Consider the following 27202-nt stretch of genomic DNA (forward strand, 5'->3'; position numbering starts at 1 on the left):
CAGCTCTTGAATAGGATCTTAATTGCTCCAGAAAATGGCTGCTCATCTCCAGCTCCATCAGCCACCTCACCTTCAGGAGACTTTGTCAGGACTACCTCCTAGGCCGCCACAGAGCAACTCCACATGTTCCCAAGCCTTCAGAACACTGACCAGGGGACATGTTGATGGACTGAAACCGACCACATGGCAATATTCATACCATGGAAGCAGGCAAACACTGCCCATCAGTGTGTCCCCTCTTCTGAGGGCCCTAAGAACACAGCAGCAGAGTGTTAGCTACCGAGGAGGTTCCAGGGGAGTGCTCCATTTCACTCCACCACAGGAAACCTCACCTGTGACCTCTGCCTCAGCTGTGAGAAGAGCCTCCCTAAGCCACAGCCAGAGTCAGTGGCAGTCACGCCCCTGAGGGTCTGGAGGGAAGGCAGTGACTCTGTCTGCAGCCCTTGTCAGGCTTGGAGCTTCAGCAGGCCCAGGGCATTTGCCGAGGCCTTGAGAGGACCTGCTCTCTTGGTCATCTTAAGCGGTGACTGGCCCGAGGCCTGGCTTTAGGAAGATATGATCTGGTTCCCCTTCCGTGGCCCCAGGTTCCTCAGGAAGGCCTTCCCATTCACCAGCTCCTCTGTTCTCCTTGCCAGATCCAGAGTCGCAGAGAAAGAGGACAGTGCAGAATGTTCTGGATCTTCGACAGAACCTGGAAGAAACCATGTCCAGCCTCCGAGGCTCCCAGGTGACGCACAGGTAAAGATTGAGCTACCCTTGGTGACATCTTCTCCCTAGGTCTGGAGGGCAAGGCCTCAGGCTCACTTCACATCTCCACATAAGTGTCCCAAGTCCACCAGGTGGCCTTGTCCTCTGTGAACACAGGTGTTTGGATCCCCACACTGTCAGTGCTGCTGGGAAAGGGGAGCCCAGCATCTCAGCAGAAGCCCCGTGCAGTCTTGTCTCTGCTTATGCATGAACATGGGATCTCACTTAACTGTATCACTGTGAAAACGGCTAGGTAGGGGTGGAAGACCAGGTGTGCGGTATGTCATACCTGGTCTCTCCTTGGGCCTTAGTCTCCTCATCTGTCAAGGTGACATTGTTTACTAAACACCACATCCTTCTGGGAAGCTAGGACCTGGGTCCTCTTCAGCCCACTGCCAGTCGGTGTCTTCTGGCTACTTCTATCACTCCTGAAGGAGGGCCGCGTACCTGGCATGGCCCACATACTGTCACCCACAAAATCAGCCCCATGGTATCCCTCTTGTCTCCCAACCCTTACAGAAACCCCCAAGCCTCCAGCTACAGGGTACACACTTCTCCCACAGCCCTTTGCTCTAGAGCAGCATTCCAGCCCCAGCCCTTGTGAGTCAGAATTTCCCATTCGGTTCCTCAGGGCTTCCCTGCACTGCTCAGATGAGATCATACTGTCAGCCCTAGGGGGACAGAGGGCCCAGCTAAGTCCTGAGGAGGGAGGTGAGCAGTCAGCCAAGACCAGGAAATCACAAGACATGGAGGCTAGAAGCCTAGGTATTAGGAACCAAAGCCTCCTCAGTTGAACTGGAGGTAGGTTCCTCTCTGTTGTCTGGTGCTAAAAACCTGACTGTAAAGCTGGAGCATAGGGTTAATTGGAAAAGGACTTTCATTAGCTTGGGGCCTTCTCTGTCAGAGGAGTATCAAGACATACTTGCATACCCCCCAATCAGGCATCTTGATCTAGGGGGGAGTACCATGACTGCTGCCAATGCTCGTCTTAGGAGCTTGCATCCATGGCCCTAGGTCTTCCTGTTGAGGCTTTCCTCCTTTTCTTACCTCCTGCATCCCCACTCATACCTAGGTAAACCAGGCCTCAGTCACAGACATCTAAGCATCTCCCTGACGATGTAAAAGGAGGTGATAGGGGGAGTCTGGGGAGAGTGGTCAGGGTGGCTTCAGCAGTTCCAGGACAGTCTCTGTTCTATCCCCCAGGCCTTAAGCAGGAATCAGGGAGAGTGGGGCTCCCACTCAGCTGAATCACTCAGAGGTTTAGCCACCTATAGACGAAATCTTGAACATCCTTCTCTCCACCCCGCCCCACCCCCCGGGCCATGGAAGTTTCTGGAACATCTCTCAGTGCCAAGTCACCCGCCAGCATTGTGCCAAAGAAGCCAAGAATTGCTGAGTAGCTATGAGAGTTACACCCCAGATGACTCACCGTAGAAGTAGGGCAGAGGCAGCTGCTCTAGGCTCCTGGTGCCCCAGGGCCTCAGGGAAGTAGGGAAGACTCTGCTGCCATGAGGAAGGGAAGCCTGAAGTCTTCCCTTAGTGCTGACTACTTGTGACAAGTGCCCTGGGGCCTGTGGCTCCCCTCTCCCTCATGGAAAAGAAAGGACCAGCAAGAGCCTGTGTCTTCTGTGTACCGTGGATGAGGGGTCACTTCTCCTCCTGGCCTTTGGTTTATAATTCTGGTTCACACTTGCACAGTCCAAACCCCAGGGTCCTGACTTTTATGGCTCTTTCGCTTTTTAAAGTGCTACCAATCACTATCTCCCCGCACCTTGGAGCGATAGTATTCCCTAGGCTAGGAAGAGGACCTGGAGAAGATGCACCTGTTGAAGCCACGGGCTGATGGGGGCAGCTGTGTGTTCATACAGTGTGGGGCACCAGCCTTCAGAGTGAACACAGTCTTATCCTCCAGGGCCTCCGGGTCCAGGGGGTACATCTGCCAAGGTTGCTGTCACTCTGTAACACACGGGGTAACTTAGACTCGGTTCCTTTTTGGCAACTTGCTTCCTCTATTTCTGTAGGTTATGCTTCCTTCAGCAGGGAGAGTCTGGGGTAGGGACTGGGGCTGGAGAGGAAGCAAAACTGACCTCCTCAGGGAGACCAACCTGGTGCTGGGCCCCAGCTGGAGGTCGAAAGATCAGCTCTGAGCTAGAAACCCTTCCCACTGAGATCTAAAGATGGATGCTGGTGCTTTAAAAAAAAAAAAAATAGAGCCTCAAAATAGAGGAAGAGGTGTTTTATGTTCAGAGAGAGTAGGCCAGAGACAGAACTGAGTGAGGAACCCCCACTGCCTCATGCGCTTGTTACCATGGTGGACACCAACTGCCCACACCAGTTCCCCTGGATACCTCAGGTTCTCATCCCTTGTGAAGCACTAGAACACGGGGTGAGAACTAGGACTGAGTTATACCATGCCCGTGGTTTTCCTGCCATCAGGGGCTTCTCTTTTCCCCCAGGAGAAGGTGTTGAAGTCCACAGTGACTAAAGCTGATGGGGAACTACAAAGGATGGACCCAGAGGGAAGGATAGGTGTAGGCCATCTGGAGGTACTCAGGAGGTCACTAATTGCCCAGAGGTCAGCTGCAAGAACCCTATCATGCTGTTTTTCAGGACTGGTGACCCTTCCTCCCATTTTGCGAAGGAATAGAAAGAATATTTTCTCAGGCTTAATAAAGACCATTTTGGAGGGCTTTCTTTTTTTCCAAGCAACTTTATAAAAACAACAACAATAATAACAATAATAATAGCAATCAATGTCTGCTTCCCATCCCAATCCTGAGAGTGGCTCTGAGAGGGATATGGTCACAGATCAAAGACATTTCTGCTTTGTTTACCTCATGTCTAGCCATAGGTGGCTTCAGATGACCCAGCTTTGGTGACCCACATACATCATGTTATTGATTCAACCCTGTCTGACTTTAGTCAGGCCAGGTGATAGAGAAGGGTCAAAAGTAACGTGGAGTGGCACCATGGCTAGGCTTGGTGAACTTATCAATCACAGCCCAAACCACCCTGCCAGATCTCAGCCACATTTCCTCTCTGGCCCTGTAAGAGAAGGCCCCAGGCTCTCTAGCCTCAGGCCTTCTGGTATTAGCCTGCCTGTAGCTTCCTTGGCCTGGCCTGGTGGCCTGAATTCTTGGGACCCTGGATCTTGCTGTATCTCTTGTCTGTTTTCCTGAGTCCTCTTCTCTACACAGTGAAGGCCATGTCTGTTCCCTGAGGAGACTCCACTTCCTCCCTTGGCCCATGGCTAGAACCAGCCTTCCTAGGGCCTGCTTCATATCTCAGGTGCCCAAAAGCTTGTCCCATGCCTTCCACATCCAATTTTAGGTTTTCATAGATGTGGTACCCGGGAATCAGCTAGTCCTTTGCTCACTGATAGACAGAGGTGATGGCCACACCCTGAGCGAAAGGAACAGTCAGGGTCTTCTGAGCTCTGGTGGTCAGTAGCCTCCACTTGTCACAACCCACCAGGCCTCACTGGCTGTTTCTGATTGGGTGAGCATCTTGTACCTGTCAGGCCCACTCAGATCTGTATGGCTGCAGCCCTCCCAGCTCCACAAACATTACATAGGGGAGGCATTATCCCATCTCACCAATAACGAAGTAGTGGACCAGCAAGACTAATTTATTTCTTTGGGCTATTTAGGCCACCAAAAAATGGCCCAAAAAAGTATTAAACACTAGCCATATTCACAGTATAGGCTCTTGGGAGCGTATGGGATCGCTATCTTGGCTACTTAGGATCATTTTCCCTCGACCGTCTGAGTTTACCCGTCACCAAGGAACATACACTTAGAAGCCGCTACAGAGGGGCATCCCAGTGAGGGGGCAGGACACAGACTGGTTGGGCTGAGGACTAAGCCTGTGCCATCTGCTCTCTCCACAGCTCCCTGGAGATGACTTGTTACGACAGTGACGACGCCAACCCTCGAAGTGTGTCCAGCCTCTCCAACCGCTCGTCTCCTCTCTCCTGGCGCTACGGCCAGTCCAGTCCCCGGCTGCAGGCTGGCGATGCACCCTCTGTTGGGGGAAGCTGTCGCTCTGAGGGGCCGCCAGCCTGGTACATGCACGGGGAACGGGCACACTACTCCCACACGATGCCTATGAGGAGCCCTAGCAAGCTCAGCCACATCTCTCGCCTGGAGTTGGTGGAGTCCCTGGACTCCGATGAGGTGGACCTCAAGTCCGGCTACATGAGTGACAGTGACCTCATGGGCAAGACAATGACAGAGGATGATGACATCACGACAGGGTAAGCACAGGGGCCCTTGGACAGCTGGTGCAGGAGGCTTGGGAGAACAGCAGGAAGAATGGTGGCATGAGAAATGCCTTAAAAGTGGAGTGGAACTCAGCACGGGTTGGCTGAGCTGTGACAGAGGGGTCTGTGGAGGGCTGTCGCGCACGCTGTGACTGCCCCTGCAATCAGATGTGGCTTATTCTAGAGGGTATGGTGGGTGGGGCAGACAGCAGAGGAGTTGATTGATCCATAAGGATATGCCCTTATTCTCCTCCCTGAGCCTGTCCTCCAAAAAGTCTGGCCCAAAGAGCCCTGGAAGCCTTTTTGAGGCCCAGCTCTTCTGCAAACCAGATAGACTACAGATCACTTAATTTGCTTCCACATCTGCAAAAAGAAACTAAGAATGTCACCTCCTTCTACCCGCTAAGAGGAGAACGAAAGTGCAGGTCAGACGGTGTGGGGGCGGTGGCTCTACTTCCTCTGCCTGGGGTTCCTGGCCTCCTTACCTTGGTCCTTGGGTTTCTGCTTCTGCAATCCATCTACTCATAATGCCACATCCTATTCTCTACCCCAGTCTATTAAACCTATTTCCTGCCCTTGGATGCCCAAGGACCCTCAGCTTAAATTTTCTGTAATAATAGACAGGGTAGACATGGGGAGACAACTTGGACGAACATGGCTGTCTTGGAAGTGAAAGTAGGACAGGAAGAAATTGAGCCAATGGGGTTCGGGACATTCTGACCAACTTTTTTTAAGCCCTAAGGCTAGAGAGCTGCATGGTTCTGGAAACTTCTCTAGGGTGTCTCTCAGTAGACTGCCACTTCCATTCTTCCTTCATGGTTTTCTGGGGTCTTCACTCCTAAGACACCCCACAAAACAGCAGCAGCCCTTCCCCTGTCTCTCAGGTACCTAGGATCACACTAGTACAAACTGCCACTCCTAACAAAACTCTGCAGCTTCAAGGGCATGGAAAAGACTGAGCTGAGTTCCAGGCCCTCCACCACTCCCAGCCCGCAGCCCACCCATGGGGATAAACTTGGCAGGGCTGGTCATGGTCCGTCCAGCTGATGAGGCTGCTCTGGAGCAAAACAACTGACGCATGAATGGCTTGTTTACTGCCTGGCAGATCCCAGGGGCAGTCGACCTCATGCTCAGATCCATCAGCCTGGAGCTGGGATAGAGAGAAGCCGTGCTGTGTTCAGGCTCCAGCTGCTGCTGTGGTCAGAAGCCTCAGATGGGGAGAAAGGAGAGCCAAGGTGGCAGAGAAGCTGCTCCCAACAGGCCATATGCCCTGGGAAGTGCCAGTGTGGAAATATCAGGTCCCTGTCCCTGATGTACCAGCCCATAGGCCAGAGAGAAGCAAAAAGACTATGGGGGGATGAGGGTTCAGGACTGCGGCCGCCTCTGTACTCGGGGATTCCAAGACTGGCAGGACCCTCACCCTCAAGGAGCCCCCAGATCTAGCAGCATTCTTACAACCCCACTAAGGTCCCCAAAGTATGGGAAGGCACAGGACCCCTGCAGGAGAAAGCAGTGGGACTTCTAGAATTAACTAGCTGTCTGAGCTTGAGCTACTTAGTTAACCTCTGTATTTTAATCTATCAGCTGAATGCAGATAACTGTAGGACATTCTGTGGCCCCCTATGAAGATAAAAAGGGTTCATATATGTAAAAAGGCAGTATAATTCCTGGCTCCGTGTAATCGCTCACTGTTTTAACTGTTGGGACTGTTGGTAGAGTCCTAGACTGATGGACAGACACGCCCTTGCCCTCAGAGAGTGTATAGTCTACACTGGTCCCCACTCAGAATCAGCAGCAAGGCCAGATCTAGTAGCAGCTGATTGAAACTGGGGACATAGCTAATGCGGTGTGGGGCGCAGAAGCTAAGGGGACGATGGAAAAGATGTTACCTTTGTCTAGCACTTAGCTCCCACCTTTTATCCTCTTTCCTCTGGGCAATGTGTGTGCCCTTGATTGCGTTAAATCAAGACAAAGTCCCCAAGACCTCAGCCTCTCTACTCCCCCACAGCTGGGAGGCCAGGGAAGCCTAGTCCTCATGAGAAGAAATGACAAATGGCTGTAATGACACATTCACGAAATAGATGAGAGCATGAATTGCAATGCTGGTTTGCAATGTCTCATTTCATATGTGTCTTTTTTTGGTTACTTTTCAATTAGTGGTAACTTCCCTAGTTTCAGGTGCTCTCCATCCCCGAGTACCTGTGCAGGACCATAAACGTAAGGCCATCCCAAATGTGCTTAGGATGTGAGCGTTGGAGGAAATCAGTTCGTTACACACACCGCTGCTCCCAGTTAAATGCTTTCAGATGACACGTTGTGCTTTTCTGTTAAAGCAGGACAGCCTGGATTCCAGGAAATCCTTAGGTGGCCCAGCAAGCCTAAGCCTCCCTTCCTCGGCTTCCATTAGTACTCTCATTCCCCTTGTGGTTCTCAGCCAGATTTCGTCATCTATAAAATGAACTAGAGAGACGGCTCAGTGGCTAAGAGCACTGGCTGCTCTTCCAGAGGACCTGACCTCGATTCTCAGCACCCCCATGGCAGCTCACTCCCTATTCTAGGTAGCCCACACATAGGGACGCACACTACCTCTGTCTTTTTGTCATCGAAGTGCATCTCTATTGTGTTAATATTTTCTCTTCATGGTTCAGTAGCGTTCACTGGTTGTGTGTGATAAGTACTTTTGGGTCCCCGGTAGTAGGTTTCTCCACCAACGCAATAAGCCAGATCAAACTGAATTAATAAAGCCAGGTTTAATCTGAGCAAAGCACTCCCAGGTGACTCTCAAGCCCTGCAGAAGTGAGGGGGGGAGGGGGGGAGGGAGGAAGAGAAGTCACATAGCAGGGCTGTAGACCAGAGCTTAAATACCTGTGGGCTTAGTCTTAGAAACTCTGGAGGAGGAGCCGCTGCTTGGCAGGCTTTCTGAGAGGCAGGGTTTGGAGAGGGAGGAGGGGGCCTGAAGCAGGGCCTTCAATGAAACATCGTATACTATATTTTGTTTGTCCTTTTATCTTTTAGCCATCTTCTAGGTGCTGAGAATCCTTTACCATGAACCCTGATTTTAGTTCTTTAGGATGTATACCCATAGAGAGGAATGGCTGGCCACACAGTGATTCTGTGTGTGCTCTTTTGAGGAACCACTATACTATTTTCCGTTGAGACTGGACCATTTTACATCACCATCAGTTCTATCTTCTCGAAAATCTTGCTGTTTACTAGTTTCTAGTTTTTAAAAAAGTAGCCATTCTAACTGTACTAGTCGGCTTTCTGTTACTACAGCAAAATACCCAAGATGCTTCCTTTAAAGAGGAACGTTTTGTCTGGGTCAGGGTTTAGAGATTTCAGTCGTTGCTTTGAAGCCCTTGACAATGCAGCACATCCTGGAGAGAGGATTGGTGTCCCCAACCGCCCCGTGGGCAAGAACAATGTCTCACAGCCTTTAAGGGCACGCTCCCAGTGACTAACACAGTATACTAGGTTCTGCCTCCTAAAGGGTCTACAGCCCCCCACAGTTTCCAACACATGACCTCCAATAGATGTTAAATAAAATTTAATTGTGTTTTTTCAGATAGATTTTTTTTTTTTAGTTTTGTTTGGTTGAGGGATTAGTTGGGTTTTTTTGGTGGTTGTTTAGTTCTGGTTTTTGAAACAAGGTCTTACTCAGCACAGGCTGGCCTTGAACTCACTGTGTAGTTGAAAATGACTTTGAATGAATTCCTGGTTCTCCTGCCTCCACTTCCCAAGTTCTAGGTCATAGGAATGTGCTACCATACCTGACTCTTGTTTCGTTTTTTCCTTTGATGAAAATAATTGTACATATTTCACTATAGGTGCACAACATGATCCGATCTATACATCAACTAAGACATCCTCTCCATCAGTTATTTTGAAACATACAATTAATTGCGGCCATAGTAATGCCATAGCATATTAAAAGTTACTCTTGGGGCTGGAGAGATGGCTCAGTGGTTAACACTATATGCTGCTCTTGCAGAGGACCTGAGTTTGACTCCTAGCACCCATGTTAGGTGGCTCACAACTGCCTGGAACTTCCAGCTTCAGAGGGATTCCGTGCCTCTGGCCTCCTCAGGCACCTGTGCTCAAGTACATGTATAACAGACACACACACACACACACACACACACAATTAAGAATAAAACAAATCATCTTTAGTCCCAGCCATACTTCTGTGCTTGTCAGCCATCTTCCCTCACCCCCTCCCTCCCACCCCATACACTGTCAGCCATCTTCCCTCGCCTCCCCACCCCATACGCTCTCTAGCTCCAGGAGCCACCACTCTGATCTTTCCTTCTGGTGAGACCCACTTTTCAGCTTCCACAAATGAGTGGTACAGGACCTAGGAACATGTACAAGGAGCACGAGCCTTCTTGCCTGACTGGCTGCAGTTAGCCCAGAGTTCTCCATTTTCATCCATGTGTCTGCAAGTGGCAGGATTTCATTTTCTTTATTGTTAAATAGCATTCCTTCATGGATGTATACCACATTTTCTTTATCATTCATCCATCAGTGGGCACACCGGTTGATTCTGTGTCCTGGCTGTTATTAATCGTTCTACCATAAGTGTGTGAACACAGTCATAGCTTCAGTATATCTAGTCATGGGATTGCTGGACCACAGGGCAGGTCTGTTCCATTTCTGATTGCTTGAGGAACCACCGTGCTGCTCTCTGTGGTGCCTGCCCCAGTTTTCATTCCCATCACCATCGTGTAAGAGTTTCTCACCCCACAGCCTCAGCCAGTATTTTCTGTTTTCCTCTTTTTAAATAATAGCCTTTCTAATAAAGGGCAGGCAATGTCCCATTATGGTTTTGGTTTGCACTTCCCTAAAGACCAATGGTGTTGAACATCTTTAAGTGATTATTGACCATTTGGAGTTCTTTGTAGAAACGTCTCTTCAAACCCTTTGCCCTTTTTTAAAAAAAAATGGTTTTTTTTGGACCTTGCTATTAGGAGTTCTTTATATATTCTGGGTAGTAATCTTTTATCACATATACGATTTATAAATATTTTCTACCATTCTGTGGGTTGCCCTTCTTTTTATTGATAGTGTCCTTTGATGAACAGACACAAAACTTGTTTGGGCTTTGGTTTGTGGCAAACTCAAGATCCGCATGCTCCAGCTGTTCAAGTGCACCGAGCCTGGTTCATGGTGTGTGTGTGTGTGTGTGTGTGTGTGTGTCCATGCAGCCCACGTGTGTGTGTGTATTGGAGGTTCTTACTATGTTTTTAGTCTGGATTTGAAGTCCTGGCCTCAAGCAATCCTCTTCCCTTAGCCTCTTTAGAAGCTAGGGCTCCAAGTATGCACCATCTGCTAAAGGTTTTCACCATGGAAAAGTCCAGTTTTTCTGACTTTTTTTCTCTTCGTTGCCTGTGCTTTGGGTACCACATCCAAGAAGGCCCTGATAGACACAGTGGTATGTAGCTTTTTCTCCTGTGCTTTCTTTGAAGAGTTTTTATAGATAATTAAAAAAGAAAAAAAATATATAAGCATCCTAGGGCTGCCCAGAGCATCACTGCTGCCCCAGGAAAAACACATTTTTCTAAAAGTTCTCCCAACAGTTTAAAGATCTCATCTTGTACAGAAATGTCTATAGTGGCCCGACAGCCTCTTTCAGCCTTGGCTTGCACAGGCACAGTGGCAGGGACCTCAGTCCCTTTCACACGATATTAAGTTCTATGACAAAGTTCTTAATATGCAGCTGGACTCTGCTTCATAACAGCTCCTGCTGGTTAATTCAAATATTATTATCATCTAAGAAAACTAAAATAAATGGAATTCCTTATTTGAGTGTGATAGCAGGTAACGAATGATTGCTCAACTATTCTCTAAGCAAAAAAGAAAAATTGCCCCACCTAATGTCAGTAATTTCTAAAATGAACCAGTTTCCCAGACCCCTCATGTCCTGGTGCCCCTCCCATGGAAATTCTCAAGTTGTCAGCAAGCCACTTAAAAGTTGGCACCTATGCTAATCACCTGCTTGACACCAGAAGCAGTCCTGCAGGGCAGTATTCAACCCATAGCTCTGTAGGCTGTCACAGATGACAGCTTGGGACATTTTTACCCCTTGAAAAGACAAAAGGAATTTGTTTTTCTAAAAATAGTAGGGTCTGGAATTTAATCTAAGTAAGAAGATAAGGCTCCCAGCCATCTGTCCTCCCCATCCCAAGCTTCCAGAGACAAGTGGGAAGGAGCTGAGGCCAGAACCAGACTCAGGTGCTGGGGCTGAGATGGAGCATTTCAGAGAGACAGGAATTTAGAGTCCCCCTCACCCCATCCTACCCCCATCCTATCCCGGATGTGGTTCCGACTTGGGTCTCCATGTCTGTCTGTGTTGGGGCTGGTCTGGGTGGGCTGTGTTGGAGCTCTGTGGCAGTAACGGACGGGAAGCCAAAGGCCAAGCCATAGCCCTGCCAAACCCCACAACTCCAGGGGGTACTGTTCACAGTGAAGAGAGGTGTGCCATCTGCAGCATTTGCTGGACTGCCATAGCACAGCCAATGCCAAGGGCCACGGAGCAGTAAACAGCATCAGTGGGCTCCATCTTGAGGGAGCTGTGGGTAAACACAGAGGGATTGTGGTGACTGTCCGTCACATCCGTCTCTCCCAGGTGGTGTCCGCACTCTGTGTGTGGCTAGATGTTCCAGCTCCTTGCTTCCTCTCCCATCCCCTCCTTTTTCTCCCTCGCCTGTCCTCTTGAACTGTGCTTGGGGGCTCAGCAACAGATGGGATTTGTTTCCTCTTTGGCTCTAAAGTATCCTGGCGTTGAAAAATGTCAAATAAAATAAACTGTGGGCCCCTGCCTTCTCCCAGACTGGCTCTTTATCCCAGAGGCACTGAACTCAAATCTTAAAGAGACACCTCCAGTCTCAAAACACAGCCTCCCACCTCTGCCTCCTAAGAGCTCCATCCACTGCTCTCCAGCTTAGCCCACACCTGACTGCCAGGCCTGAAGATGCTCATTCAACTCTGCCAGGGGCGAGAGCTCTGCATGGGTACTGGGTTTGCACAGAGAGAGCCTGCTGAGTGTGGTTGGGCAGGAAAGAAATGTCCTGAATCTTCTTCTGCCTTTGCCTTCTCTTTCCTGGCTAGTCTCTAGGCATCCCACTGGTGGGCAGCTAGACCAGGTCTGAGCATGAGGGTTGGGAACAGGGGTACACATGGGGAGGACCCAATGTTCAAATGCGGGAAGAAAAGTCAGTTTGTCCCCTGAAGGAACTTCAAAGCTCAATGGGAGGTAAGGGGCTAGGGTTGTAGCTCACACCCTTGCCTAGTAGGTGTAAGGCCCTGGGTTCTATCCCCAGGCATTCTTCGCATCACTGTGGTCAAATACCCAGGAAGCAACTTAAAGGAAGAAGTTTTATCTTGGCTCACAGTCTATCATGGCAGGGAGGCAAGGTGACAGGAATTTGAGGTCATTGATCAAACTACAGCCACTGTCAGGAAGCAGAGAGCAGACAGGACGTGGACCAAACTATAAAACGTCAAGCCCTATCCACACAGTGATGCACTTCCTCCAACAAGACTCCACCTCCTAAAGGCTCCACAACCTTCCAAATGGTGCTTCCAAGTGTTCAAACTCATGAGCCTATGGGGAACATTTCACATTGAAAACTTAATATCCTAGAACTAACTAAATAAATAAATGTTAGATCGGATACTTTCTGGGTCTGCAAGAAATGAAAGGATGAGCAGTTGAAGTAGATAATGGTTGTTGCCTCTTGGGGATAGCACCCAACAATTGTTCTGCAGATTCGTATACACAGCCGTGGCTGATGAGTCTCTGCGTGGGAAGAAGCAGTGGGTTAATTTTAGAATCTAGAGTTCAATCCTAAGCATTTATAGTTTGATGTGTGGTACTAAACAAGTAATCTAACCTCTCTGAGTCTTGATTTGTTCATAAAAACAAAACTAAAGCTGGGCATAATGGAGCACACCTTTAATCCCAGCAATTGGAGGCAAGGGTAGGTGGATCCCTGTGAGTTCAAGGCCAACCTGATCTACATAGTGAGTACCAGGCTAGCAAGGGCTACACAGTAAGACCCTGCCTCAAACTAAACAACAAAACACAAATAGATTTTTAGCCAGGCTATTAGTGCACACCTTTAATCCCAGCCCTTGGGAGGCAGAGGCAGGCAGATCTTTGAATCTGAGACCAGCCTAGTCTACAAGGAAAGTTCCAGGATAGCCAGGGCTACACAGAGAAACCCTGTCTTAAGAAACAAAAACAAGGAGGCTGGAGAGGTGGATTAGTGGTTAAGAACACTGACTGCTCTTTCAGAGGACTTGGATTCAATTCCAAGCAACCACATGGCAGCTCACAACTGTCTGTAACTCCAGCACCAGGGAATCTGATTCTCCCATACAGACATACTTGCAGGCAAAACACCAATATATATATATATATATATATATATATATATATATATATATATATATATTTAAAAAACAAAAATAATAAAAATAAAATTATTTTTGCCCTGTGAGCCCCTAGTAGAAAAGATATGTAAGAGTACTTTGAAAAGTGTATAGGGATGTTGGCTTAAAATATTTATTCCAATCTCAATTTAGCATTCTATTCACTTAGCTAATGATTTTTGTCTTAGTTAGAGGTTGTTATAGTATCAAAATAAAATCTCCTTTCTCCCTCCTTCCCTTCTTCCTTCTTCCTTTTATTTTTGAAAAGAATTTAAAGATTTATTTTACTTTATATGTATGAGTAGTTTGCCTGTATGTATGTTTGTATATATTTATGTTATATATGTATATATGTATGTATGTATGTATGTATGTGTATGTATGTATACATATCTCAAGCATGCCTGATGCCCACAGAGGCCAGAAGAGGGTGTTTGGTCCCCTGGAACTGGAGGCACAAATGGTCATTGTATGTGTTACCTATCAATTGCTGTGATAAAATACTATGACCATGACAACTTAAAAGAAAGCATTTAATTTGGGGCTCATGGTTCCAGAGGGTTAGAGTCCGTGGCCATCATGGCAGGGAGCATGGCTATAGGCGGACAGGCATGGTGCTGGAGCAGTATCTGAGCGCTCACATCTTGGTCCACAAGCATAAGCTGTGAGAATTAACTGGGAATGGCAACCACACCACACCTCTGTTGACAGAAGTTTCTATCCCACTTGGTCCCACAGCCGTTCAGTCCCAAAGAAACACACAGATGCTTGTTGACCTATTAGCTCAGGCTTCTTATTAATTAACTCTTACATCTTACATTAACCCATAATCTTGTCTGTGTTAGCCACATGGCTTGCATCTTCTGCATCTGGTGATGACTGCAGACTGAACCTTTCCTCTTCCCAGAACTCTCCTATTCAGGTCACCTTACCTCTATACTTCCTGCCTAGCTACTGGCCAATCAGCGTTTTATTAAACCAATACAAGAGACAAATCTTTACAGGGTACAAGACTGTTGTCCCACAGAACACCTCCTAATCCTTTCCAAACAGTTCCACCAACTGGGAAGGAAGAATTCAGATACATGAGCCTAAGTGGGGCATTCTCATCCAAACCACCACAGTTGTGAATCTCCATGGGGATGCTGGAAAATGAAACTGGGTTCTCTGCAAGAGCAACAAGTGCTCTACACTTCTTATCCATCACTTCAGTCTCCTTTACCCTGTTTTACAGAGTCTCATTATGTTGCCCTGGCTGTCCCCAGTGTTTAGGCCAGTTTGCCTTTGAACTCTTTGTATGCACATGGTAAATGTGTGTTTATGTGAGTGTGTGTATACACTATTTATTTATTTTGAGACAAGGTCTCTCCCAAAATTGAAGCTCATTGACTGAGCTAGACTGGGGTCAGTGAACCCTGGTGCTGGCTTTAAGGATGCTTACTGCCACGCCTGACATTTTTTTACATGGATGCTGGAGATCCAAACCCAAGTCCTCATACTTGAGTGGCGAGAACTTTACCAAACAAACCATGTATCCTTAAACTCTTAATCTTCTGCCTTCCACCACCAAGTTCTGAGGCTAAAGGGACATCCCACAAAACCCAAACTGAAACAGAGTCACTTAAACTTGGTAGATGATACACTGGATTTCGGCTTTGACTTCTCTTTTGGAGTGGTCTCATTGTTTTTAGTGCTATCCTGAGATCCCTTTGGTTCTCCTGGCATTCAGTTAGTTAGACAGGCTTTTGAGAGCAGGCTTATCAGCCCAGGGATATCACGACTGCCAGAGCAGCAGAGTGGCTAAAAGCACACAGCCAGCCTGCTGGGTGCCATCCTGCCTCTCCGTCGTCCAGCCAGGTGAGGTTAGATGCACGCTCTGTGTCCTCTTTTGGTACCACAGCTGAAAACTGTCTCATACCCTGTGAGAATTAAGTATGTTGCCATATCTACTTTGGAAGTATTTACAAGTGTGTGTTTGCCTTCAAGCTGAAAATGTTGTTTCTAATCCTCACTGGGAAGAAGAGGAATTTATTTGCTAAGCAATGTGGACTTGTTCTGACCCCTTTCATTTGTGCATGCAATGTTCTCCTCCGCCAAATGGTACCCACATGTGGCTTGGGATCTGAGTCATGAGTACAGCATGTAGCATGTAGAACTAAGCTAATTGTAGGGATGGAGAGATGGTTCCATGGCTGGGTACCTGCCCCTCTTCCAGAGGACCTGAGTTTAGCTCCTAGCATTCACATCAGGGTGGCTTATATAACTATCTATAACTCCAGCTCCAGGGGATCTGGTACCTTCTTCTGGTTTCAGAGGGCACTTGTATCACATGTGTACACACACAAACACACACACAATTTACATACACAAACATTCACACACATAATTAAAAATAAGAGAAATTTATAAAACAAAGAACGAAGTTAATTGTGCACAGTTCACAGTGGCTGGCCTTTTCCCCATCATGACCTTGCTCATTGTGTTCGCTGTCCCAAACTCAAACATCACACAAAGAGTAGTGTGAGCTGGTGTCTTATCTCCTTGTGTGCTGCTATAACACAATACCACAAAGAGGTCAGTTATGAAGAACAGAAATTTATTTCTTACATTTCTGGGAGATGGGAGTCCAAGACTGAGGGACCAGTCTGCTTAGAACCTTCTGCAGGGGAAAGTGGAGGACCAGGGGAACATACATGAGAGAGGAGGCTTAACTCATGCTTTATCTTAAACCTGCCTCCACCATAACCAGCCATGAATCGATGCTGTCGTGGCCTGGTTACACCTTAAAAGTCCTACATCATAACACTGTCACTGAAGGTTTTCCAGCACACGTTCCCCATCTTAGGTGATCCATTGAACCGTACAGGTGGGCACCTCCAGGGGGAGCAGGTCTGAGGCAGGGATGGCATGGGCCTGAGAAAGAAGGTGGGGTGTGCATAGGTTATTGCCATAGGCACCTGAGGTTTGAAAATTTCTAGGAGGTTAGTGACTCCACAAGGGTCCAGCAAAGAAGCTTGGTCATTTATCTTTCAGCTCCCGCTCATTATAGAACACAGCAGCTCCTAGTGGCACTGCATGGCACTTTTAGCTTGTTCTGGCTGGGTCACAGACTTAGGTGTCTGTAGGAAATGTGAGGAGAGGAGAGAAGTGAGACACAAACACCATGAAAAGAAAGTAAGAAGCAAGAGTGGCAAGGTGTGTGTAGAATCAGATTCTGGGCGTTGGTGTGATGGACGGGGCTAATTTGAGAGAGTCCTTGGCTCTCAACATTCCATTCGTTCTCAGAACACAATAGTGGACCATCCTCTGTCTGCAGAGTTAGTGGGTATCTTGTGCTGTGCCTCTTAAAACCTGGAGTAAGCCAGGTATTCCAGAGGGGCTGCTGGATGCCTGCTAATTACCATGGCAACTGATGCCGACTGAGGAGTGGCCCCTCCTTTGGGTGCCCTAGTAACCTACAATCGAGCTGCTGGGGTTTTTGCTTAGTGTGATGACATGCAATCTGGCTGGCAATCAGGGAGGACAGGCGTTAAGGAAAACTGTTGAGATGGGTATGACTTCTCGACCGGCCCTGCCAACCTGTCCACCTGTCTCCCTGTCCATCCGTCTCCTCTTTCATTGTCAACCCCTCCTTTGTTCCACAACCCATGTTTGGTTATAAGCCTGCTGAGCTCGTATGTGCCTGGAAGTTTCATGTAAGCTGACATCCCCAAAAGACCACAAGTTTGGGAGTGCGCTAAACTGGGTCAGATACCATCTCCGAGGCTTCAGGAAAGCCATTTATGCTAACGCATAAATCATAATATGAGACTAAGATGTTGTTGGAAGGCAACAGAACACAGTATATATAATATACATGGCATGCCGTAGGTGCTCAGTATATGTCAGGTACTTGGTATGTAGTAGGTGCTCAGTAAATGCTTATATCCTCCCTTCTCTTGCTTGACTTTCTAGAAATCCAAAGCTATAGAGGCCATCTTTGAAATAGAAGTTTCCTGCCTTGGTGGCGATGCTTGATTGGCCTGCTCATCTTTCCCAAATACCTTCTCATCAGAGAGCTTTCCCTAATATGCCTCATTAGCATATGATTGCTATCTGACTCTGGGTTGTTCGGAGCCTCGTGTGTACAATTTGTACCATAGTAAAGAAAGGCCCATCGCACTTTTATGATTCCTTGACAATTGTAAAGGAGCAGCTTATGAAACACTAACATGAAATTAGCTCATTTATTCCCAACAATATGAATTAGATATTCTTTACCTTGATTTACAAGCTAAGAAATGGAACTCAGCCTAACTCACTTCGAAGCAGCAGAATCCCACCACAGCCCAGGCCTGACTCCCATCCCAGGCTACCACTGCCGTGCTATGTGGATCTTGTTTCCTAAAACCTGGGAGCGTGGTGGAGAAGGGATCACATGCCTTCCACTGGAACAGGAGCTTCCCAAACACAGACACCCTGTCTTCTCCTGTCAACAGCTTGGGTTCTCACATGCTGCTGAATGCCCAGGGAACCATCGCTAGAGACCCCTGCTGGAATGCCCCTAAGGAACCTCTTCATCTTCCTCACTTTGGGGAGCCACAAAGTGGCCACAGCTGGGAGCTCTGGGCCAACAGCAAATGGGCAACCCAAGCCACTGAATGCGTGTCCTTGTTTGACTCTGGCTCAAAGACAGAGCTGTCCCAGGATATTCCTGAGGGGCCAGTTCAGGCCTCTAGGCTATCAGATGTCTCTGGTCAGGCAGCAAAGGCCCATTCACTGCAGCTGAAGAAAGGCCAGCAGCCCAAGCAGGAGGCTTACCCACCAGGCTCTGCAGGAGGATTCCCCAGAGAGGTCTGAAGACAGAATTATTCTTGCTTCACTATCCTGGTGACAATGGACCAGCCGAGGCAGGGAAGTCTGGATTTGGAAAGCAAAGTAGAAAAGAGATCCAAAGCATGGGGCTATGTCAGAAGTGGATAGACACTCACCGAATATGCAGGGCAGGCTCATGGAGAGAGCAGGTGGGAGAGGGTGCCCCGTTGGCATATGCAGCACACTGAGCCGAGCTCGGTGCATACCTAGGAGCTGGAAGGAGAGGTGGACACTGTGGGAGGCCCTTCCGAGCTTGTCTGAGAGGTGGCCAGATGTGGAGGCAGTGCGTGTGAGGTCTCTTGAGGATATACAGCCACCTATGCACAGGTCTGTGCAGGGCAGCCACATAATCACAGCGTTGGGAAGGAGGAGGGACTTCCAGGAGGAAGTGAGTGACCTTGCACTTGAGCCAACACAGGGTGAACAGGTGACATCTCCTAGCCTTCATGTCTCCCTTGTCCAGTTTGTATTCAAGGCAGCCTCCTTGAGTTCTCCATCTTGGTTGGCATCTCTAGCCTGGAGACAGAGACCTAGCTCCCACTCATCCTTGCTGTTGAAGCTCTTTCAGCCCCCACTTCTCATTGCTCACCCATTCAGTACCTCAGTCTTCCTCCACTGCCCCATCTGACTTCATTCTCGGACACTGTAGGTTGGATGACAAAGGGCAGTTCGGGATTGACACTCTCTACCCACATATGGCCATAGGGCAGCTTGCAGCAGGGATTCCCGGGGCCACTGATGCTCCACTGAATGGTATTAGGTGAGTGACAGGGTTTATCTGGCTGTCATTTCCCATTCCAACCCATAATGAGCTTTGGAAAAAGGGCTCTGGGGATAGCCAGTGGTTCCAGCCCAGGCTGCAGTGAGCTTTTCCCAGATATCCCCTGCTTTCTGGAGTTGGCCTGGGCAAAGCACTTCCGTGTGTGCCTCCCGCTCAAAGACTGCCCCATCGCAGTCCGGGAGGCAGCAGCTCTACAGTCTCTGACGCCTCTGCCAGCACCTGTGGGTCGTTTCCTTTCCTTGGGAAGCAGAGTGGCATTCTATAGAACATTCTAGAGCTTCATTGACTATGATTCAGTTTTCAGTTTGCTGCTCCCTCCCGACCTGGGATGCTGCCTAGCCTGTTCTTGCTTCACTCTGAAAAGAATGATGGTGCCAATGCCCACATCATGGTATTTGTTTCTATATTCATGTATGTTTTATAGAATACCTACTGGGTGGCAGACTCTGCAGATGCAGAAGAAACCATGGGCCTTGTTCTTAAACTCGTATAAAGTACATAAAAATTAAAATATACTCTTCAATGATGCTATGCAATAAGGAAAAGCACGATGGAGTGGAGAGCAATGGGTGCAGGCCGTTTGAGATGGGGTGGCAGGGAAAGCTTTCTTTGCTCCCGCAAACAGAAGAGCACGTGCAAAGGCCCCCAAGGCAAGAGTAAATATATGTTCAGGGAATCAGAAGGAGGTCAGTGTAGCCGAAGCAAAGTAAACAGAGACAGCTTTCAGAAATGAGGTCAGGAGTTAGCTAGGGGCCAGGAGTGCCAGGCTGTCTCTTGTACGTGAGAGGGGAAACCTCCAGAGGACTTCAGGGAAGGGGTGATGCACCTTACTATGTGATCACAGTGACACTGGGGGAACCAGAACGTGGGACAGAAGACCACGGCAATAATACAAGCAAGGGCAAATGGTCGTCACTCCTGGTGTAGAGGCCAAAGTATAAGGGCTTTGGGGATCAAATGAGATGATATATGTACAGCGCCCATAAACACACTCAGTCATGCTCATAGACACAGCGCTCCACGCATCTCCCCACCCGACACCCCCAGCTCATCAGGCACTTGCCAGAGCAGCAACCTCCCCCGCTGCCCTTTCTTCTCCCTCCCCAGTGTCCTCTGTGTCTTGCTCCCAGGGATGGTAAGGAAGATCCACGGAGATGCTAGCTCACCATGGAAGATTATCGAGACTCCCTTCTCTGTATTTCCCAACTGCAGGGGTGGTGGGAAAGGCGGGTTTTGGCAAAGGTTATATAAATATTTGCTGAGCAATAACACAGCTGGGAGCAGGGCCCCTTCCTTCAGCTGGCGCATTTGCCACCCTAGAGACAGCTCAGCTGGGACTAGGGAAGGGCTTTGGAACTCTCCACTACGCATCTGCTGGCTCTCAATGCCCCCATTCAAACTGTTCCACAGACTGGCCTTCCATACCTTTCGTTATGTGCCCTATGCTGGCCCTGTGGAGGGATCTGGCAGAAGTGATACTACTGTCTGGAGAAACCCTAATGTATAAATCAAGAAGCTTGTGTTTGCATAGGAATGCCACACACATTGATTATTCTTTATGGGTCTTATCTGTAGGAGGGCTGTGGCTGGGCACAATGACCTTTCAAGTCTTTTCAGTTCTGATCTCTGAGTTGAACCTGGTTCAGGCTCCCTGATACCACCTCCAGAAAAGGCCTGGAAGCTGTCTGGACCTTGAGGCGAGAAGGAAAACTTATGCCAAGAGCTATGAATGACCTCAGACATAACCAACAGGTCAAGAGATTCACTCGTGATTCCTGAGCTAGGACCGACATCATCATGCCAGCACCTGTGGGCAGATTGCCTAAGGCCACTCTTTGAACCCTCCTGGCCATGAATGATCTAAAGAAAGTGTAGCAAAAGCTACCTGGCCTTAGATTGCTAGGCTGTTTAAGACAAGAAACTGGCTGGGCAGTGGTGGTGCACGCAGGTGGATTTCTGTGAGTTTGAGGTCAGCCTGGGCTACATACAGAGCAAGTTCCATGACTCTAGATATTTCTCTCAATCAAGATTTGAGAGCCTTTGAGAGATCTGGGGTAGGCCTTTGAAGTAGCATTAGGGATGTAGCCAGAAATTTTCCTAACAGTTCTACCACGGTATGGAAATAGGGGTCCCCTTGCTGAGTCCCTTTCTCAAATCCTTCCTCTCCTTTCCCTAGCCAACCAGAAAAGAATTCATTCTAGTCTTTCTTTCTTTCTCACTCCACTCAATGCCTGTCACTGCCAAGACACTACCAGTGGCTGTACATATTAGCACATACATTTGTCATTTTAAAATTAGGAGGCTAAGACAGGAGACTCACAAGTTCAAGGCCAGCCTATGCTATATAGTGAGTTCTGGACCTGGCTGAGCTATGTGCACAGTGAGAGTCGGTCTCAAACAAATGACAAAAAAGGAAAATAAAGCTTTCACTAGATTAGCTCAAGTGTATGGAGTAGTCTCCGTGCTCAACCACCCACAGGCTTGGCGTGGGGTTCTCTGACAGGCTAGGACCTATGGAGTGGGAAGGGCTTTTCCATTTGAGAAGTTCCACAGCCTCCGAGTTGGTGAGAAAGAAGAAATCAGGCAGGTCAAGGGACAAAGTAGAAATCAGGTATGTAGTCAGACCCCAGATAGGTGATACGAGGCACCAGAAACTCTTAGACAAGTGACCTTAGAAGGGAGAGCATGCCATATTACCTGACCACTATCTTTTGCTTGCCCCGTTCTAATCAAGCGTGCCAGTCTCTGAGGTTACTGTCAGGGACACAACTAGAACCACTCAGAAACTCTTTTAGGTGCCTTTACTGAAAAGGGGACATTGTCTAAGAGGAACTCAGGCCTGGGCCCAAACACCTGTCAGGGATCCTCAGGATCAGGGAGGTGGGGGCAAGGAGCACAGATCATCCTCAGGAGCCCGCTGAAAGGCTCATGCACATGAATCTGGGCCCTCTGCTCTGCTTTGGACATGGTTCAGTCTTTCCAAACCTCAGTTTCCCCTTTGTAAAGAGGCCCTCTGATGCTGCTGGCATGGGCGATAAATGAGGTCATAGCTCCTGAGGGATGCCAGAGGAGCACAGAGGGCGTCTATCTGGCACACATAGGCCTTTTTCCTCTCACCCTTGCTGGCTGGCAGTTCTTTCTGGAAAAGTGCCTGGTACCCAGCTCCCTTTCAGCAGGTGTTTTCCCTTCTCTCCGAAAGAAGCACTCAGAGTCACCCCTTCATGCCCCTCCTCTGTAGCCAGGGCCACCACGTCACCCCACTCTGCTGCAGCACCCCTGCCATGAGCAAGGCCAGGAATAGGAGGAGTAGGTCCATCGACAGGGAAGGCCGCTTTCTTGACTTCACAAAAGCCAGGCAGCATTCCTCTTCAATGCTGCAGTCCAATTACCAAAGTGCCCTGACCTGTGGGCTGAAAATAGCAGGTGCTAATTTGCATCCTATTTATTTAAGTAGCGAAGCCTCTGGAGCCATGCCTCTTCCTCTGTAAAAGCCCACACTAGCTTACACAGAAAAACAGGTACGCCATGCTGTGAGGTGCAGCTTCCCCTTGGGGGAGGAAAGAGGAACACACAGAGGGAGTCTCCCGTGAGACTGAGCCGAAGTCCCACAGCTCAGAAATCCATCGTAGGGAGGAGGGCTCTAGAGATCCTCTTAAGCGAGGACCAGAAAGCTGAGAGCCCCTCCTTGTGGCTAAGCGGCGGGTCAAGACTTGTTCACATTATGGCCTGCCCCCCAACCCCCCTAGTCCTTCTGGGGGCAAGAAGAAGATGGAGTCAGAGGAGGCTGTTGGGGAGACAAGCCGCCAGGTATGAGGAAGAATATGGCCTTGTGGTCTCTGGGTGCCTGTGAAGAAATGCTCAGGGACAGCTCAATGCCTTGTATGTGCCAGCAGACACGTGCGTGTGCGCGCACGCGCGCGCGCGCACACACACACACAACACACTCACTCACACACATCATTTCTCCAAGTAACCCCCCCCCCCCCCCACCCTTCCTCAGATCCTCCTTCCAGCTCTGACTAGAAAGCCACAAAGAAAAAAAAAACCTTATGGAAAACCTACAGCTCGATTTGGAGAACAACATCCCCTGCTGATGACATTCTTCTGGCTGACACAGCCATTTTATTCAGGATTCACGCTGGCTGGGGCTAAAGAGAATCCCTCCTGGTGCTATAAGCTGTTCCCCAGATGACCCAGGCCAGCTTCAGCACAGCGGTGGGGCCAGAACCCCCCCTCCCCCGAGAAGGGACTGTACTCATTCTCTCTCTATGTAGTTTCGGTGAGGATGAGAAGGCCAGGATGGTACCAGGATGCGGAGCCAGGGTAGATCCAGGATGGAGAAAGGCATTAGAGAGACCGTTTGCCTAGCTCTTACTTCCTACAAATCTGGTGTGCTGGAGAAGTGCACCACCCAAACTCCTTGGAATATGTAATACGGTCTCCTTGTCCCACCACGCTAAGAAGGATAGGTGGGGGATCACCCCAGAGTTCCCTCTCCTTGGATCTCTAAATGTGTTTGTAGAACTTAACAATGGTGTGCACCTGTAGATAGAAACCCCCTTCCCCTCCCCCAGCCCAGCCTATTCAAGGACAAAGGTCCCTACAACTGCGATTCATTCCTTAGAGCTGTAGCCCCGGGTCAGTGTCCCTGGGCAGTCACGGGTCTGGGAAAAGACCAGCTTTAAGGTGAAAGAACTCAAAGCCCAGTCAGACCCTCCTCAAGGCCAAGAGGAGGCAGGCTCTCAGAATGTAAATCCACTCCTTCCTAAAGCAGATGCTGTGGGGTCTAAGAGGACAGAGGGGATCAGTCCTGCAGCGCTGCTCAAACTCCAGGGACCACTGCATTGTGGTTCACAGTCATCCTAGCTCAGTACTCATGGGGCTTTTTACACTTGTAAAAATTTTATTGATGTGTGTGTGTGCGCATATGTGTGTGGTTGTGTGTGCCACCACTTATGTGTGGATGTCAGAGAAGGATTTGCAGCAGTCTGTTCTCTCCTTCTACCATGGCTGTCCAGGGAATTAACTCCAGTCTAAGCTTGGCAAGAGGCTAAAACCTTACCACTGAGCCATCTTGCCGGCCTCATCGTGGTGCTTTTAAAGGAAGAACTGTAGACAGAATTCATCCATTTCTCAAATGCGATCTGCCTAGCTTGCCCAGCTCACAACTGGCTGGAGACTCAACCACTCTTCCTTTAAGGCTTGAGGACTGGAGGGAGCAGGGGAAACAGTGCGTGCATCCACTATATCAGTGGCTCCCTACCTTCCTACTGCTGCGTGTGACCCTTTCATACAGTTCCTCGTGTTGTTGTGACCCCACCATAACATTATTTTTGTTGCTACTTCATAGCTGTGATTTTGCTCCTGTTATGAATTTTAATATAAATAGCTGTGTTTTCTAATGGTCTGAGTGAAAAGGTCGGTCGACTCCCCTAGGGGTCCTGACCAACAGGTTGAGAACTGGGGCTGTACGCAGACTTGCTTTGCTTTCTCTTTGACTAAGAAGGTCAGGTGTTGCGGCTGGGCCCCCGGGGGCAGAAGAATTCCAAGATTTGAGCCCTGCTATCCATCCCACTATTTTTCATGCCCTCCGTTAAAGACGGGTGTCTTGGGATCGTTTTCTCCCTAATCTGTCAGCGGAAAATGCCTCTTGGATGAGGCGCTGACTCTACCTTGGGGACCGTCAACTGAACGCCACTCCCAACCCAGCCCCTTCCAACGCAAGCACACCTCTCACCTCACCTTTCGTCCTTGGAATACCAGAAATCTGTTTTCGTCCCACCCCTTAAGCGTGTCCCGAACAGGGAGAGATTGTATTATCTTACCCCACCCCTAGCATAACGGTCCAGAGCCAACCTCTAGAAATATGGAGCCCCATCTGACCTTCATCTTGTTTCAAGGATGGTTGTTTGAATTCACTACGCCAATTTTGAGTAATTTGTAAAAACCTAAGTGGGCGAGGAATAAGCTAGGAAGGACCCCTCTGCGGGGAGGTCCTGTCCAGGCCTCTTGATCCCTTCCCACCGGTGCACCACCTCCGCTCCCTGCCCGGGACACTCGGAAATGCCCAGCTGCTCACGCCCCCTTCGACCCCTTCCGCGTGAGGCGAGCCTTCCACCAGACCGCTGCAGGCATCCAAGGAGTTAACTCTGGTGCAGCCCAGGTGGAGGTCGAGGCCCTCAACCCCCACCACCTCCGCACCTTCCGGATTCTGAGGCCGCTGAGGCCACCGAAACCGTAGAGGCTGCGGTAGCTCTTTGTCTACCTGCTCTGGGCGTTAAAGAGCCCGCTGGCAGCCTGCTTTTCTGGGGCTCGGGACAGAAGTCAGCGACAGAGAAATTGGGCTCTGTCGCTTTAAGTACAGCTGGAGCCGTAAGTACTAGGCCGGCTGTGCAGAGAAAAAGGGAGCAGAGAGCCGACGACCGGTTCGGCGTCCGCCCCTCCGCGTGGTCGGCGGCTCTTACGATTTGGGGTGCCCGTCGCGTGCCAGTCGAAGGCTGTCCCGGGTGTACTGGTTGCTCACCCAGTGAATGGTCTCCTGAGCCGGGGAAGATGCTTCATCTGCCCCTGCCCAGGTCGGGAAGGGCAGCGAATTTCCCCCGCAGGTAAGCCTGGAGTCGGTTTAGGGCATCCCCACCCTCAAGACTCTTCCTGGCTCCTGCATCTGCAGCCTTGGGGCGGTGGTATGGGGTCGGCAAGGAGGAGGGTCTCCTCTGCCAGAACGAGGAGTGCTAGCGCCCCAGAGACTCTGGCTCCCCACCGTTTGGCTTGCTGCTGTTTGGGGCTGGGGGTCCGGGAGATGCATGAAAAGAGGATTCTGGAGAGGGAGCGTTGAGTTGGGGAGATCTGGACGAATTCAGACAATAGCACAAGTTGATTGAACTCGGAGGTCTGCGGTTTGCGGCTGCAGAGCCGGGTCAGGGTCCTCAGGGACCAGGGCGGGTGTCTGGAGAGGGGCCTGCAGCCCTGGCCTACTCAGCCAAGGTTACCCCGCAACTCTGGGCTCTCCATTCGGGAAGGAGGTAGTGGGAGACCTAAGGAGAAGATCTGGGGGAGGGGAGGGGGCATTGCATTTGTGACCCCACAGCTGTCTGGATCCCTTGGATCTGTGCTCTGGGGAGGAGTAAGAATCTGAGCGTCCTGTGATTTGAGGAGACACACTGTGAGGTACAGCCCTCTGCTGTAAGGTGAGGACGGCACGTGAGGAGGCTGCCCTGAAAGGGGGAGGTGAATGTGACTGTGGCACCACCACCCTAAGTTCCTTGAGATGGTTTGGAAAGGACACGAAACCGAGAGATGCGGGCATCACAACAGCCAGTGCCGGGACTTTCTGGGCTTTTTGAGAACTTCCCCAATCTTAGGCTATCAATCCGAGATCAGCACTGGGTTCCCTCAGACCTGGGAGACTTAGGGGAGTCGGGGGGCCAGAGGTTGACTCAGAGAACCTTGTGCGAGGTGCAGTGCCCACGCCTACTGCATGCTTTGCCCCTCACTCTCTGAGGGAGCTCAGACTTGCCCCCCTAGAGACTTGCTCCTGCTTCCCGATGATTCATTAGAGGGAGCCCCAGGTTGTAACTCTGCTTCACACAGAAGTGAATGAAGCCCTGTTTTCTTCTGTGAAACTGTGGGCGCAGGCCCCAGAACTTTTGGTCCCTAGCTACAGTACACAGGCATCAGCCTTGCAGAGCCTTGGAGATGTAGGGGATTTAGGGAAGGTTGTTCCCACAGCTGGTGAGGCGGTTCATGAATGAAAAATATATCCATTTAGTGACCTCCAGGGATTCTTTAGTTGAGACCTTGGGCCAAGTTGTGTACAGTTCAGTGACTCTTGGAGAAGGTGGAAGGAAGGTGTGGTTCATAATCTCCAAGCTCCAACGCCATTGCCGCCCTTTACTCTGTAGGTTCCACATGGGGTATGCCCTGGTGAAATTGTAGCATTGCCTCCTCTCTGAGCTTTGTCCATTGCTTCTCCTCAATCTCAGACGATTCCCAGCACCCATCACAGCTTCCTCCTACACAGCCACCTTCTCTAGGTACAAGCTTTTTTCCCCCCAGTTGATATTTTTCTTGTCCCCTTCTTTGGCTCAATGCCACTCCAGAAGAGTCACCCTGTCCCCAAGGGAACA

General features: G+C 49.5%; 1 protein-coding gene across 7 annotated transcripts in view; it reads left to right on the plus strand.

The window, feature by feature from the left end:
* The window catches only part of Nav1 (neuron navigator 1), a 244968-nt gene that overhangs the window by 147896 nt on the left and 69870 nt on the right, over nt 1-27202 (plus strand). For all 7 annotated transcript variants that reach the window (XM_038349076.1, XM_038349078.1, XM_038349080.1 and 4 more), the window contains exons 5-6: nt 636-738; nt 4637-5002. In XM_038349076.1, coding sequence (XP_038205004.1) covers nt 636-738; nt 4637-5002 — 469 coding nt within the window. The remainder of the gene's footprint in view (nt 1-635; nt 739-4636; nt 5003-27202) is intronic.

Source organism: Arvicola amphibius, chromosome 12 (genome assembly GCF_903992535.2).
Source record: "Arvicola amphibius chromosome 12, mArvAmp1.2, whole genome shotgun sequence".
Lineage (NCBI taxonomy): Eukaryota > Metazoa > Chordata > Mammalia > Rodentia > Cricetidae > Arvicola > Arvicola amphibius.